Raw genomic sequence first — 18,136 nt, 5'->3', positions numbered from 1 at the left:
TTATTTTAGTGCAATTTTTGTGACTGCATACTGTTTACCAACTGCTGAATTTTTGGTTCAGTGCTACTCAAAGCAAATGCATGTCAGCACTGGCATCCAACTGATTTCGATGTTTATTTTTAATTATCAAAAGCACTGAGAATCCTTGCTCGCATAAATATGTAATTAAAAATAAAGTTAGGTACTGTAAAGCAATTTCTCGAATTTTAGAAAAAGCAATAGCTCTTTGGCTCCAAAAATCTTTAAGATTAATTCCTGTCTCGAATATATTCTTGCTGTTACTATCATGTTGCATTTCAATTAACTCTTCTTGTATTTCATCGGGCACCTCAGAAATGTTGACTATGAAAGGATTGTAAATCAGTTTCCGAATAACTTTGTCCTTGCAGTCAGAAAAATACCAATTGAATTCATTTTTCAAACTTTGCAAATGAAATGTAATATTCTTTTGTATTTGTCCTTTAATCTCAGCACACTATCAATCAATAATTGGGTTCAATGTATCAAACGCAGAAAAATTCTCTCTTTCGACTTTGCTGATCCATAGGTCGATTTTAGCGATAAACGCACTGATTTTATCTTCAAATGCAAATTTATTGCTAGTGCCTTCCAAATTCATATTTTCTGACCATGCACCATACCCCAGCCCAGTCCGATAGCGGACTGGGCTGGGGTACCTTGAAGTAACTACGCCTTGTCATCAACTCATCGTCATTTATTTAATAATTTTGGGATAACTTTGCGGACCACTTCGGGTGCTTTCAGGGACCACCAGTGGTCCACGGACTACAGGTTAAGAACCACAGCTTTAAACAAAGACATAGTGACCTATTTTTGTGGTGGAAAAGTTTAAAAGGACTTTTTCCTAATTTGAGCAAAATAGCTATGAAATATTTAAGCGCCCCAGCATCTTCCATTGAAAGTGAAACAATTTTCAACACTGGAGGTAACATTTATGAGCCGGCAAAAAATAGGTTATGCCCTGAAAATGGTGAAATGTTTTTGCATTACAATTTAAGGGTTTTACAGTTTGAATATTAAATTTTTATTTGTTTTATATGTTTAAAGTTTAAACTTATAAAACAACTAAAAATTTAATTTCTCTTCTTAACATATTTAATACTCTCTTTTTTATTTAAAGTTTAAACTTTATACAGTATTATACGTTATATTATACTTATAATATTTATCGATGAAAGGAATAATTTGAATTGTAAAATTTTTCTAATATTCAGTTTGTCATGTAATAAATAATAAGTATATAACAGAAATTTATTAGGTTTTATTACTAGCATTGTACGTAACATTCTAACAAAAATACCAAAATGTATAATTGGCCGATTATCGAAACCGATTAATCGGGGAAATAGCCGATACCGATTAATCGGCTAAGTGGCCGATACGGCCAATTAACGATTACTTACCGATTAATCGGTGCATCCTTAATATTTTCCAAGTTCTTAATTTATAACACTATGTGAAATATCCTGTATAAAGTATTGGTAAAGGTATAAATTATTATTTATTGAAAGGAGGTTAAATATTCTTTGTTGACTAGTATTTTATATTTTAAATAAGATATCAATGCAAATACCATTGCATTGGTATCTTATTTAATGGTAGTTACATATTTTGTTTGAATAGGCAATGTCATTTTTTAAGGTCTAATCTGACAATGAAAACTAAATTGTTTGAAAACAATGTTTTATCAAATAACAAATTTTTGATGCCATGAACTAGTTTGAAGTAGTGTCTTATTAATTGGATGAAAAATATACATATAGAATATTATTTAAAATCATAGGCCTATGAATAAAAGAAATTGAAACTTCATATTAAAAAGTTTAAAATATATATACATTATTTTAAATTTAGCTAATTGACTTAGGAAGCAAATTCCCACAAACTAGTAACTGTTTAACTTTATATTTTATATTTTTAAAATTATACACACAAATACATGCAAAAAAGATTGTGGAGTTCTTGTAATTATTTTTATTATATATTGAATAATATAAAAATATATTAATAAGATTTGTAAACATTTTTTGATAAAAATAATTAAGCAACAACCAAAATGTTATATACAAATAATATAATTTAAAAAATGTTACTTCTAGTGTTAATTATAACAGTTGAAATAATGAGATCATAAATCTGTTGTCCTTTGTTTATGCTTGACAGGAGAAATAGCATCAGTCTTATGTGAATGCTGAGACAATAAATTTATTTTACTCTAGTGTGTGTAAAAACTGTGACTTGTTTTTAGAAATACATTTTATTTGATCTCTCAAATGTTTTTTTTTTTTTGTTGTGTTTATACAGTTAACATTTTTTTATTTTGTATGTTTGCTAGCTAATTATATTAAAATCAACAATCAACATTTTATCAAATGCATTTATTAAATAGAAAAATCTACAGATAAAAACAGAGAAAACTCACTGAGTACAGCATTAATAGTTTTATTGTAATTAAAAAAGTTAATATGGCACTCAGTGAGTTTTCCCTCCTCTTACCTAATATTTGGTGTGAGGCAAGCAGTATTGTGAAAAAAATATACATTCTTAATATAATATTAGTATGAAGGATTAATATGAATAACAGATATTTGATTTAGATTTTGTATAAAATTTGGAAATTTTAATCTAATATTATCTGGATTAAGTCCAAAATTTTGTTTTATATTTACAGTTTTCTCTTTTGAAAAACTGTTATTCCTTAGATCTCTAAAAGTAAAATACAAAAGAAAAATCTTTGTTGAGACATTCTAAAAATAACATGTGAAAATCTAATTTTTCACAGGTTATTTTTAAATAAGAATACAATGTTTCTTCAGATAATTCATTTCCTCTGTTATAATTTATAAACTGGGAGAAATTTTAAAAGGGTTATGCCATTTTATTTTGCTTTGAAGAAAATAGCCTTTTTGAATGTAAAATTTATGATGTTTTGTATAATGCAGTAGTGTTATGCACCAGCTTAATTACAATAGTTTAATATTTGATGGTTGTTTTTAATTAGCTGTATTAAACACACATATAAATATCAAAAGTTTGAAATAAAAATCTAAATTATTACCCAAAGTTGCCAGATTAATTAATTGTGCCAAATTACTAAAGATGTAATAAAATTAAATATTTTTATTATATATATAATCCCGCTTTATATATTTCGAGGGTCTCCATATTTCTGAACTGATCAGTACAGTGTGATAGCCTGATCAGACGGACATTATGTAGATCAGCTGTGATTCCCAGTTTAGTGGCAATAGTTGAAAGGGCAGTGATAATTAGGTGGTGGCAGTATAAAGCGTGATTACATAACATGTGCATCAACTCTAAGGATGCAGTCAGCATCTCTCACGCATGGAAATTTTGTTATGAGGGAACACACCCTCATAACTGGCTTTGATTTGTATATATTTCACCAGCATTCAACATTTCACAAGCTTGATTTTACACGTGCTTAACTGTCATTTCAGCACGAGTGTAATGTTCTATTTTTAATTTTAACATTGCTGTTCTAAAGTTTGAATCACATTCGTTCGGTTTCTTGTTCCATTTCGCACATATTTGAATTTTTCATAAGGCCAGGAACACACATGCGTAAAATTGTGTGGCAGAAAACTGAATCAGAAATCAGCTTTCAGTTCAGTTTCTGTTTTACGCTTTTATGCCAGAACACACATACGTAAAAATTCTGTCCGAATAGAAAACACCACTGCCACCAACAGTACTAATTTTATTAATTTTTTCCTCTCATATAGGCTATCTATCCCTTTGTACCTTCCATTTTTTCTACACTTCCTCTGCTATAATATAGAAAATTTAAATTAATAGACTCGTATTCCAAATTCAAATAAAGAACGTGTGATATAAATACTAGGCCTATATATCGATTCTACTAGACTTACCTGTTATTTGAAATTTAACACCTGTAGCCATCCATAAACGTTGTTTAAATACAGTGTCTTTATACATGACACTGATTTGGTCGAACGGATTCAATAAACTCCTCTATTTCATTTATTTTTCGTTTTTTCGAGACCATCACAATTGTAGGGTTAACCCTCATTGCCGCCATTGTTAGAATAAAAACCACGTGTCTATCACAGGAAAGACTTCTCTTTATTGGAGGAATTTTGGCGTAAAAATTTTTCGGCGTAAAAAGTAGAGACATGCTCTACTCTATTTTCAGTTTTGTTTCAGCCAAAATTTCAGAAAAATTTTTACGTTTTCTGTTTTATGCTAGATTTTACGCCGAATTTTACGCACGTGTGTTCCTGGCCTAAGTGTAGCCTGAGGAAAACCCTGATAGGGTTGAAAACATTTGCTGTTTTGTAAACACGTATTACTGGAGTTTCAAAAGGTTTTATGTGATGACTTATTGTAATAATCATCCATTTAACTTTTATTATGAAGTAAACTACATTGGTTGATCTAAATACCAGTGTATTAGTTGTATTCAATATTATTGAATAATCTCAAATGATTTGCTGTATTATTGGGTTAATTAATTTAATAGTTAGATGAAAAGTAATTTGATTAGAGGTTGGTGGTTAGGCTGCATCACAAGATAAATATAATTTAGAATTTCTGAAAGAAAAGATCTGATACTGTTATCGATGTTCAATGTTAATGATACTGGAAAGTATCAAAAGTTAAGAAGTTAATTAAGGTCATTTAAGTATTTCTTTCAAATTATTTTTTATATACTGTATTTGTCACTAGAGCAAGACTTTTGGTATAGCCTGCTCTCTGGACAAAAAAGTAAAGATTTCCTGTCATTTGATAGGAATCATTATCTAGTTAGTGATGTGACTGGCTTTGGTCACTTTTATAAACATATGTAACAACTGAAACTTTCTTCTTCAGCCTTTTTTCACTTTTGTGGATTTGCTGAAGAAACTGATCTTAATCTCATTTGTATGTGTGTAGTCTCTGCTCAGGTAGATTTGGGTTCCAATTTGTTGATTCCTGGTGAAGTTGCTCAGCTTTTCTTCAGAAGGTTGCTGTCTTCTTTTAAAGAAATCAGACTTCTGAAGAAATTTCATAGAGTGCACAATGGACCTTTTAGGTCAACATGCATTTGGCACTCACTTGTACAATGACAAATCAGAATATCATGACAAATATATTAACTCATTTTATATTAGTAGTTGTATTTGTTTTGTCTCTTTTTGAATTGTATTGTTTTCCTTATAACATCAATATTTTTTTTACTCCAAGAATTATCCACTGAAAATGAAAAAAATCACCTAGTGGACAATATTACAGGAAAAGCAATATTTAGATTTGTTAAAGAAGAAAATAGCATGAGTAAAATAACTATAAAAGTTTTTTCATCATATTAAATGAGTAAAATTCAATTTTATTAATTAGACTATGTAAAATAGTCTAATTAATTTTTATTCTTTATTTTATTTTATGCATTTTTTTATTTTATTTTTTTATTTTATGCATTCCTATCAGTAGTGTCTAGTATAATTTTTTAAGTGGTGATATAAGGTTAAGATACATAGAAATTAATGAAAGAATCAATAATCATTTAATTTAATCTTTTTAATTTCTTAATAGGAATATTTGGTCTAATATGGCCTCTAAAGATATATCACCTTTAACTTCTCCTACTCTGGAAACAGAACATGTATGCAATTTGTGCAGTCATCAATATGAACAACCTCGTATTCTTTCATGCCTCCATGTTTACTGTGAATCTTGTTTGGAGAAGCTCTTGCAAGGAACTACAGATGAAAAGTTAGAAGATGAATTAATTTCTGTTACTGGTGCCTTGATTTGCCCTGATTGTGGTCAAGAAACAAAGGTTTATATAATTAAAATTTATTATGTTTATTGAAATAATGTATGAATTAAAAGAAGTATGCTAAATGACTGCTGGATTAAATCAAGCTACTTTACCACTATTATTTTTAATAGAATTCTAAATAACATGGTACTAGAGGTAGGTGTTAGACACCATATCTTATTAAATTTAATAATTTTAATTAAATTAATATTTAAATAATTTAGAATATTCTGGAAGATAAGAATCAGCCTGGGGCAGAACTGGAACCTGCAACTCCCGTTTACCATGTGGATGCGCAGCCAGTTACACTACCCAGACCTTTGTTCTGATCTTTCCTTCCAGACATTTAATTTTCATATAACCATCTTCAGTTACTTACAGCACCAACTGGGGATGCCTTCAGTGCCTACATCCAATACATAATCACCTGCTATGGCACTCAGCCAGCCTGATTAGGTGATTATTGGACATGGGTACTGAAGGCATCCCCAGTCAGCATAAATAATTGAGAGTGGTTATATCAAAATTAAATGTGTCTGGAAGGGAAGATCAGAACGAAGGTCTGGGTAGTGTAACTGGCTGCGCATCCACATGGTAAACGGGAGTTGCAGGTTCCAGTTCTGCCCCAGGCTGATTCTTATCTTCCAGAATATTCTAAATTATTTAAATATTAATTTAATTAAAATTATTAAATTTAATAAGATATGGTGTCTAACACCTACCTCTAGTACCATGTTATTTAGAATTCTATTAAAAATAATAGTGGTAAAGCAGTCCAATTTAATCCAGCAGTTGTTTGGCATATTACTAAAATATTGGTCTTTGGGTTGTTTATATAGTTAAAAAAAAAGTATTCATAGTTTTAAATGTAATTATTTATTTTACTTTTTTCTGTTATAAACTGTTATTGTTGCCAACATTTCAAAATTATTTTTGAATATACAGAAAATTGGATACTATTTTGTCATTTTTTGGGGACAGCAACATACTGCTTATAGTAAAGAAATAAAGTGAATTGTTAATGATTTAAATTCAAAAATAAAAAATACTCCAAAAATTGTTCAATAAAGCTTGAGTTAATTGAATTGCCAATCTTCTGGTTTTAGTTTATACTATATTTTTACTGCATGGGTATTTAACAGTGCTTCTAATTGTAGAATGTTAATAAACCCTATAATAAAAAAAGAGTCTGTAGACATTTCAATTGCTTTAATTTGAAATAGGTATTTATTAAATGTTATTTTGAATATTGTTTTTATTTTTGCAAACTACAGTATATTTTGTTCTCATATTGTTTTTATATCTTTTTATCTTAACATTAATTTAATTTTCATTAGTTAAATACCAAGTTTTTATATATTGCAATCCATCATGCAATATATCTTAAAAAACATTACAATCATCAGGAGTCTATTTTTATTCTAAACTATAAAAGCATTTTTTGCTATTTTAATAAAAAGATTGGTTTTAAGGCTGTTTGTTATAGCTATATAAAAGTAAAATTGAATAAAATTCAGTACACACAACATTGACCTCAATGCTATTTTAACATAATAATTGAGATAGCCAGTAGAAAAATATCCCAAGCCAATGAAATTGTGATTTCCTGTTTTCACTGGTTGTAAATTGCATGTCTGCATGCATCTCGAGGAAGCACGATGTCCCAGATAAGACTTAACATTGCTGTAAATGATGTTCACTTTCCCCTAAAGTTCTGCAACATCTAAATTCTCAGACTTGGGATATTGTTGAAATGTGCACCATCTTGCAGTGTTTGACTGCATGATGGTGCATATTGATAGGGAAGCAAAACATGACACACCAAACCAGATGAGTTGCATGCTTCTGAAGGAAATGATGAAATTCAAGAAAAAAGGAAAAACCATTATGAATGGAAGAAATGCCAAATTTACTTTTTTGCCAGACAAGTATGAAGTGGCTGATTCATATGGGTGGAAGAATAATGCAAACATTTACTTTGCTAAAAGGACATGGCTGACCACCAACAGCATCCACATGAAAATGCTTGAAGAGCCTCTACTTACAAAGCAAAGGAAACTCAATTATTGATGAAACTGCGACAGTATTTATTGAAAGTTTGGTGGGGTCTGGCTAAATTTCATTTAAATATCTGTGGTGATACTTTATCCCATCTTTATTAATGGGATAAAGATGACTCTGATTATGGTAAGTAATGTGTTAAGAGCATCCATTACCATTTTATATTGTCTTCATTGTTATTTGAGTGATATTTTGAAATAAAATGTATAAAAATGTCTTATTTATTTGATCATTAGAACATCATCTCAAATCAGCTTCTCAAAAATGAATATCGCATCAACTTGATCACAGAAGATGATGAAATTTTGTATAACAACATATAAGTGGTTCCACAAATCACTGTGGGTATCAAGTTGATATAAAATAATTAATAATTACTTATTAAAGAATATTATTTAAAAAATCTGTCTCCTGTAAAATCAGAGTTGGGACACTGATCTTTCAGAGAACTCAATTATAAACTAGAATATTTATTATAAGAATAATAAACTAAATGCTTCATTTTTTAAATAAATACAGCCGTATTCCTTTATCTAATTTCCTGTATCTGAATTCTTGTTACAGTTAGTGGTTTTTAATACCCATCAATCTATCTAAATTGAATAATCTCAGTATAGACTCCTCAGAAGTTTGAATCCTAATTGTAGGATCCTTATCAATACCAATTTCAATGGGACAGACATAACTCAGAAGACAAACAGATTTATGTTACTAAATTATTACAAAAGTTGCTTCTAGCCCTTGATATAATAATATCAATTAAATTAAATTATCCACAACTGTGAGGCAGATAATAGTGAGGGCTTATCAGACCAAATGATGGGCACAAACGCTCAGAGATCAAAGTGAAAAAAAAAGTAATAAACACAAAAGGTTACTACATAAGTATGAAAACGAAAACCCAAAATGCATTTCGGACTATTTCCTAACAGAAAACAGTCCCTCATCAGTTGGTGTTAGTTAAAGATAATGCCATAATAGAATTATACAAGGTAACAGTCAACTTAAAACTAAGCTTAAAGTTATACAATGTATAAGTTGAGGACACCACTGTAATGGTATGAGTAGTTACATGAATGACTCAAAATGCATAACTCTAGCATAAACAAATAAAAGAAATCTGTCTTTTGAGATATACCTGTTCCATTGAAATTAGTATTAATAAATATCTTACACAACATTTTACCTTAAAATATTTTTAATTTTTACATATAAAAATTACCAATACAGCAACTTAAAATTTTGTACAAAAGTTTTAAAAATGTAATATTTTTAAAAATTATTACAGATTTAAACTACTACACAAATGTTGTTACTTAATAAGTCATTAACATTGAAAAGTAAGTTTATTTTATTTATTATTGTAGGATTCAGAATTATGACATCTGGAGTTACATAGCACTTTAGTTTTCTTACACAATCAAATCTTTCTAACACATCTTTTATTACAGTTACATTCAATTGAAGTTTCAGCCTACTTGGATCTGTGTTTTGTTTGTTTTTCTAAACTTATTGATTTATATTATCAATATTTATATAATTTTGATTTTGGACATAAAGATCATCAATGATTTCTTTCTTTGTGCTAGTTTTGTCAAATTCAAATATAAGCACTAACATAAAAGTTAATCATTATGGTCAAGTAATAGAGTGTCTGAGATATAATATCAAATATTTCAGTAAAATATTTGACAATGATGGATAAAAATATAATGGAATCTAGAAACTTCTGTCAGTATGAATTGATTACATTTTTTTGTACTCTGCCAAAAATCTTTCAGATTAACTACGGTTTATCCATGAAGATTAAGACAATATGTAAATTGCCCAATATATTAAAGCTGAACTTAAAATTGCTTATTATAAACTGGACAAAGCTTAGAATTGGAAACTTAAGCTTTGCTAATTAGCTTTAGGCAATCTTGGTTTTTCTGAGCAGATGTTAAATTTGCTGTGACACTGGGTTTTGACTGTAAAGTATAACCTGGGTGGGAAATAAATTCTAGAAGTTGCAAACATGATCCAATTAAAATAATATTAGTTTAATTATATCTTGTTTATATCATTTGGTTTGTGGTAAAATTGGCTTCATTATATGTCATTTTGCTTAATGTCTTAATTTCCAAGAACTTATTGATGACACCATTAAGTGAAGACTTGCTATACTTATGTTACATACAAGTTCTACCTGTAACAATTATCTATATAATTTCACTATTCCTAGAGATAGTTGAATAATAATTAGTTCTTGCCTTGATTTTATCACATGCTGTTTTCTTTCTTATTGTATTTCTAGTTTTTTAAGTTTTGGGATTTTCATAAATGTTTGTTCTTGTGAATTATTAGGCAGCTTTTTAGAAGTGTATGAAAAACACACAAATTGGTAATCTATGCGTTGTTTTCATTTAAATATCTGTGGTGATACTGTTGAATTGTATTCAACTATAGACTTTATCATAAATATTAATATGAAAAACTACTTAAATTATCAGTTTTAGTGTTTTATGTACATTTAAAATTTGACTTAATGATTCAGTAAAAGTTATATTCTGAATTATTTTTTCTTTTATTAAATGTGAAAAAAAATAATTTTGACATGATTTAAAATTTAGTGTATATTGAATGCATATAGATTTAAAGTTCGATTTTTTTAATTTTGATATGTTTAATGCCTAATGTTTTCGTATAAATTACAGATTTCAAATAAAGGAGTTTCGGGTCTACATCTTGATTATGTATTATGTAATCAACTGGATATAACTGCTATTGAAAATATGCAGATTGTTTGCACAAGTTGTAAAGCTAAAGAAAAAGCAGTTGCTCGTTGCACAGATTGTGCAACATTTCTGTGTTCAAATTGTGTTACAGCTCATCAGTACATGCGCTGTTTTGAAAATCACAAGGTAATAGCCATTATTAATAATACAGTTTTACTTTGTATTATATTTTATTTTAAAGTTTTAAAGATCTTAACCCTTTGAAGCAGATGATATGTGGATGTTCCATTTCTTTAAAATTAAATCTTATTATAATTATTAACTATATAGACTTGTTTTTGGATAAAATATAAAAGTATGGTTACTATTTTATAACATTTATTTTATAAATATTTTTTTTTATTACAATTGTATAACAGCATTAAGTTTGAAAAAGTTTTCTGAAAAATATTTTCTTGGTTTAATTTTTTTTAAATAACTAAACTGAGTTTTTCTGTAGTAATAGTTGTGAAAGTTGTTATTTTTAGAGTTGGGACAATCCCAGCAGGTTCGTTTTACTTGAAATATTGATATGCAGGATTATTTATCACTCCAAAAATACATACAAAGTAACATATGTAAATACATATTGCATATTTCACTAATTTTGAAGTTTTGTAGGATTCATGATAAAATAAATATGTAATGTGCATCTAATATTAAACATTCAATTTAAAATACTTTCAAAGTGTCTGTAATTTATAAATCTTTTCTTTTAATTGAAGTTTATTAAATTATATCCTAAGTTAATATTTAATGAGAAAATGGCTTTAAATTAGTAAATCAACATACAATTTATGATTTTAATATTTTATTATTATAAATACAGGCTGTGTTCAAAAAGATTTAGGAATGGGCATGTAAAATAAAAAAATTATCAAAGATAATATAATTTTTCTAATTTACATTGGTCACTTTTGTACATTTACATGATAGTATTCAAAGAACTAGCTCACATGTGTTTATGTAATAGATTTCATTTTTATAAAAAAATAATAATAATTTAGTATAACATCTTTTACACACGTCATAAAGATATGAAAGAACAAAGAATTATGAATTTACTCTTGAAGGATAAACAATTAATCAACAGTTTTAACTTAACATCTTAGGGCAATTACACAAAACAATCTTTCTGAAACAACCTGAAAATGGAGATAGAAAAATTAGATACTTTATCATATCAATGCTAGGCTACCTACAACCAGTAACAATCATTACTTGGTGAAAAGTAGAAAATCATTAAGGCCTACAACTAGTGATGGGACAATACCAAAATTTCTCTTGATTCTGATTCTGCTGAAAACTCCCAATTCCTATACAATTCTTGATTTCAATTCTTTTGAATACTTTCTAAGTTTGTTATATAAATTCAGAAAAATTAATGATTTACATTATGAGAATGGTACATTCAGTAATTAATAAACATCAAGCTTAAGAATAAAAAATGATTGGGAAATCCAGAATGAATCTTTTGAAAGAAACCAAAAATTCTCTATTTATATTTGGATATGCATACTTTTATTGTGTACTACAAAATGAACTTTTAATCTTATTTCAAATAAAGTTAGTTCTTGAACACTACCCTCAAAGAAATTACAGCTAATGATTATGATTAAAAATTGCAGCCTGGCATTGTGACATCATCACAGTGCCAGGCTGCAATTTTTAATATATGCTCTCCACTTTAAATTAATAGTGTACATTATAATTTTCCTGTTAGCAATAAAGTTGTGCTGGTCATCTATCTAACTTCTTTCAGGGTCAAATACTTGTATTGATATAATGTGACTTCTGGTTTGCATCAGAAGTTCATGTATAGTTCTCCTGCCCTTAAGCTTTCCATATCCGGTTTCATCTTTTATGTATCTTACTCTGTTCTTGAGATTAAGGAAATACAGATGGACGGACAGCAGTGGGAATTTATAGTTGTACAATTTTTTCAAATTGCAGCTCATAAAGCCTAAAAAATAAACCTAAAAAATTTAATATTGAAAAAGTAAGATTGGGGTAACTCCATTATGAAGTAACAGCTATCCACACAGTTTCCTTTCTCCATATAATTATCTACATCATTCATGCATGCAAGAAAATGCTTGATCAAGCATGACGGTGACTTTTCTCTCCCAAAACAGGTTGTGTTAAATACTACAGAACTATCCCAGCATGGCATCTCATCTCTCCTTAAATGGGGACAGTTAATATTGATCAAATGCACTCTCTCCATCAGGCTGCCTATACGAAATAAAGAAGTTTGCCATGGCAAACATTGTCACATGTATGGGTTGCGGTGCACTCTGCTTTTTCAACACGAATCTTTTCAATAAACTGATACTTAATTGTTAATATCATAATTTAAAAATGCTTTAATTTTCAACTGAAGCAAATAATGGATTTACTTATTAAATGTGGAAGAATAATTTTAAGAATCAGAAATCATGATGAGATTTGCTTGATTTTGATTCCTGAAAAATGTTTGATTTTTCTGATTCTGATTCCAATTAATCATTCCATCACTACTTATAACAGTCCTTTCTGGAACAAAAGCAATGTTTTGAAGAACAATATATAAAATTCTCATTATATCTGATATTAGCTTCTATGTGAGAACTATGCTGTTTATATTTAATGAAAATGTATTTCATTATCAGGATCTGTATTTCATTAATTTTGTAAGTATAAACAGTTAATAAAATGTGTGTTCTAGTGAAAACCTAATTTATATACACCAATAACTCAGTAAAGTATACCAAGCAATATAATGTCACCAAAGCATATTAATATTAATTGTAGTCTCAAGAAAATATTCATGAAATAAATTTAACATATTTTTTAAAATAATTTTTGTCATTAACTTGATCATTATCAATTCAAGCATTGCTGAGTTTACCATTATAGAATTGCTGTCATAATAAAGTTAACTATGACCAGTTTTCTATATATTGAGCCATCATTTTTTATAAATTTTTTGAACTTGATTCTTCTATTAGCAAACTTTAATTACAGAAAGCAAAACTGCAATCATTGTGCTAAGTCTCTCAGTCCAGTGATATGTTCTAAATGATGAAACATTCCAAATATGTTTCACATAAGTTCAGTTTTTACTTGATTTTTGTCAGTGATGTAAAGTCTTCCTAATGTCTAACTAAACAAAGTGCATCAAAACTAAAGCAAAAGGAAATAATAACAAAAATACAAAAAAAAATTCAGATTCCATCCTTATATTACTATCACAACTTGAATTTTTTACAGATGTGGTCTGAATATATTTATAACACAGTAAAACTCATTAATTCTAAAATCAAAGGACCAAAAAACAAGACTGAATTATTTGGGTTTGAACTTTTTTGAATCAAATTTTTTTTTGTAATTCTTGAAGAAAATTATGACATTATCTTATATAATTTCATCTGTTCTGTTACAAATGCATTAATATTACTAGTTATTACTTACAAGGAGAGGGTCAAATGTTCAGGTCTCTGATTTGAACAAAACTTGGTGAGCATGTAGGTATAAACACACACAGCTCTTTGTCCAAATAATAGGACCCACTTCTCAAGTATTTCCAAAAAACAGGCCTATGAAAATTGAGTGTTTAGCTTATAAGTCTGGAAGTTTTGCATCTCTTTGGATGATGATAGCCAAGTGGATAAAGTGCTAGGCACTGGAGTTACACAATATAGGTTCCAATCTTTACAATATATTTAATCAACTTTGGAATTATTAAAACAATAGAGTTTTGCAGAAAATGTCCTGAATAATTAAATGACAGATTTCTTCCATAAAAGTAAAAAAATTATTGTCATTGGTGATGCTGTACAATGCCGAAATGATCTTGAACAGATGCCCACTCAACAATGTATAATTGGTAAAACTGAAACCAAAAATGCCACTTGGGCATGGAGACTTTTCTTATAAACATGTAATATGATGGAAGATTTCAAATTATGCAATTTTTTTTCAGGTTGTGGGAGTAGCTTTTAATTTAATTGTATGCTTACTTCAAATTATTCAAACTAAAATATATGCCAAATTCTGTTCTCTTGGCCATGGAGTAGACTTGACTTTGAATTACGTGAAACTTTAAATTATCCAATATCAAAATAACAAGGTTTTACTGTACTAGGATTATTCAGTCTGAGTATTGCCTTGGATACTAAAGAACATCATTCATTGTACTAAGAATTGGATATAAGAGAGTTTGAATATTAGGTTATAGCTGTATTTATCTTTTGTGCATAATACATTTTCAAATTTTATTGAAACATAACCCTTTTGTTTTTAACTGAAGAAATAACAATTTTTCTAAAATAACAATAATATACATAATATATTATGCTGTATTATTTATTCTATCAATATTTATAAAATAATCTTCTAACACCTTAATTTAGTAACTTCACAAATTATAATTGATTTATGATGTTTCTGTGTTTTTTTAAATATTGGAGAAAGTTTTTTTGAAGATTTTGTTTGTGTTAGTTGTATTTACCATTATTAAAAGACAGTTTTTCATTGATCAGAATTATCCCTTTTTTGAATTTGGGTTTTTGTAAGTTAATAAAAAGATATTGTGGAATTTATCATAAGAAGAAAGTATTTAATATTTTAGTGAAATTAACTTTCTCAGCATTAGGATTTATTTTTGTATGTCAAGATATTTTCAAATAATTTATTAATTCTAAAGTTAAAAAATAATTTTTTTTTAAATATAAATTCTTTCTACAGTTGCATGATCTTTTTAAGCAGAAATATTTAGGTAATTACTTTTTGTCATTTTTCTTACTCTTTATTTAAAAATTTCTCCAGATTTTAAAACATGGTATGTCATGATTACCTTATTGGTTACATCAGTTTTGTTATAACATGCCTTTAGCCCAAATTTTGTTTCTCTGCTACACATATTTTACATTTAAAATATAGCATAAACATTTATGAACAGAGAAAATTATTACTACATTTTTAATCCATAAAAACATTAAGTAATACTAAATACAATTGAATTGGAACCAAATCAGTAACTATTTAATGAAAAAATGATATGATAACTACAATAAAATATTTCCTGAATTAAAAATTATGCTTGCTTTTGGTTAAGAAAAATTAAAAAAATGCAATATTTTTGTGTGTGTATATGGTTGCATACATTTTTCTGGAAACATTGTTATGCAGCTAAATTGATATATAATTTATTATATTAATATAAATAAATATCCGAAGACAGAGACAAAGTCCACCCAAAAGGGACCACCATTTATTAACTTCATGTTCCAGACTGCACTTATTCTTGGTGACTGACCTTTCTGTTTAGATTACTGGCTGCCAAAAAAACTAAAAAGTCCTTTTAAGAAACAAAAAAAATATATCCATTTAAAAATACAAAAATTTTTAAAAAGGAACTGGTGACATAGGGATGTCTTCATGGTTTCCATCTATACCTTCTTGGGGGTGTTTCATCTTTTTATCTATGAGGAAATGGGCTCTGGAAAATGTAGATTGTAAAAGCTGCCGCCTGGTGACGATACTTTATAAACTTTAATTTGTAGATTTTTGTCTGANAATCTTCCGATGAAGTGCTACCCGTTATTTTTTTGGAGGGGATTCCCCTTCTAATCATTAAGGTTCGTATATCTTCACTTTTCTCCACCAACTACAACAAACGAAGGTATTATTAAACAAAGTTTACATGTTTGTTGCTGTAATGATAGATACTACATTTTCCTACATTTTCATCAAAGAAAATTACTGTATATTTCAAATAAAATGACAAAAATTTTGGAGACTAGAACGAATTAATTGCATTTGCATTAATTTCTATGGGAAAAATTGCTTCGGTTAACGAACAATTCAGTTAACGAATGGAGTCGCAGAATGGATTAAGTTCGTTAACCGGGGTTCCACTGTAATAAATGTAATACCCAAAAAAATTATATTTTGAAAGTTAGTTTTAATATAAAAATTATAATGACTAATGACATCTAGTTTCAAAAATGTTCCGATGCTACAACAAGATATCTTGGGTCAACTGGTTGAGGTCAGAGGTCACGACCTCAGATATCTCGGGAATAACACAGGATAGGTTAAGAAATCATTATATGCTAAGAAAATTATGTGATTTAGGTTCATAAATTTTTAATTTTATTAAAAGTTAGTTTGAATTTCAAATTCTTATTTTGGAATTTGAAAACTCGTGCACTTTTAAATTTGAAATTACAATTACATCTGTAAACTTAAAAGTGTATTATCAATTTAGGTAGTATCCTTTGAAGACATGAAATCATCCAGTGATGGGATTGCAATTCATAAACCAATAACATGTTCAGCACATTCAGGTGAATCACTGAAGTATTACTGCCATACTTGTGAGGTAAATTATTTTTAGTATTTTTATTTATGATGTATACATTAATATTGGTGGGGAATATTATTTTTGAGAGTAATCAATTTGGAGATTTTTTCTACAATATAATTCAATGTAACTTAGGTTCTTATTTTCATTATAATTTTAAATTATCAAATATTAGATTTTTTTTTATTATAAATTTAAGATAGTCATTATCTTCATAAAATATAAATACAGTGAATACAAAATTATAATAATTCTAAACTTAGAATTTAAAACTAAATTATTTTTAAAAATAGAATTAATGAAATGTCTTATACTTGCAGAAACATTATTATACTTAGTCTTAACTTGACCTACCACAATGGAGCCTAGGTCTTCTTATTGGTGGCACCCGTAAGCTCTGTTCACATGTGCCATGGTGTTCTGTAGTTTGTAAAACTTGTTTATTGATGAAACAACAGAACACAATATACATTTGGTTGTAAAACTTGTTAACATTTATATGTTATCAACTTTTCAACCAAATGTAACAAGTTTTTCTTGTGTTAAATTTCCATGGAACCAGTAGAATGATATAATAGCAATATCATCACCACCAATAAGAAAGCACTCATAAGTTTCACCAATAAGAATGTTTTGGTAGGTTAAGTTAATACCAAGTATAATTACAAATGAATTGAAATAATATTTTGTAATTCAGCAGTATATTATAACAATAATAAGTCTGAGTTGCATCTGTCACTTTTATCTTGTTTCACTATAAAATTCTGTATTTTTAGTTGTTCTGACGATCACAATATCTTCTATTCTGAATACCGGTATTTGGACAATCACGTACTGACTCGTTTAACCTTTACTGTCCAGTACTGCTTAAACATCGTAAAACAAATGTTTTTTGGTCTCACTTGAGGTATGCTTCAGGTTACAAGAAAAAACTGGTTTTCAATGTAAAATAAATTAAAGCAATGGGATTGCTTATTATAAATATTTAAAATAAAAAGTCTAAAAAATTCTTAAAATTNTAAGTGGTTCCACAAATCACTGTGGGTATCAAGTTGATATAAAATAATTAATAATTACTTATTAAAGAATATTATTTAAAAAATCTGTCTCCTGTAAAATCAGAGTTGGGACACTGATCTTTCAGAGAACTCAATTATAAACTAG

At 28.1% G+C, this 18,136-nt stretch overlaps 1 protein-coding gene across 1 annotated transcript in view; it reads left to right on the top strand.

The window, feature by feature from the left end:
- LOC111623010 (brain tumor protein-like) overlaps positions 1 to 18,136 on the top strand; it is a 106,833-nt gene that overhangs the window by 26,405 nt on the left and 62,292 nt on the right. Inside the window, exons 2-4 of the mRNA XM_023365491.1 lie at positions 5,578 to 5,824; positions 10,564 to 10,770; positions 16,877 to 16,990. Coding sequence (XP_023221259.1) covers positions 5,594 to 5,824; positions 10,564 to 10,770; positions 16,877 to 16,990 — 552 coding nt within the window. The 5' untranslated portion in view covers positions 5,578 to 5,593. The remainder of the gene's footprint in view (positions 1 to 5,577; positions 5,825 to 10,563; positions 10,771 to 16,876; positions 16,991 to 18,136) is intronic.

The sequence above is a fragment of the Centruroides sculpturatus genome, unplaced genomic scaffold (genome assembly GCF_000671375.1).
Source record: "Centruroides sculpturatus isolate CEXI.00-Female unplaced genomic scaffold, Cexi_2.0 scaffold343, whole genome shotgun sequence".
Lineage (NCBI taxonomy): Eukaryota > Metazoa > Arthropoda > Arachnida > Scorpiones > Buthidae > Centruroides > Centruroides sculpturatus.
The sequence above is the reverse complement of the archived record's forward strand: the minus strand, read 5'-3'. Positions and strand labels throughout refer to the sequence as shown.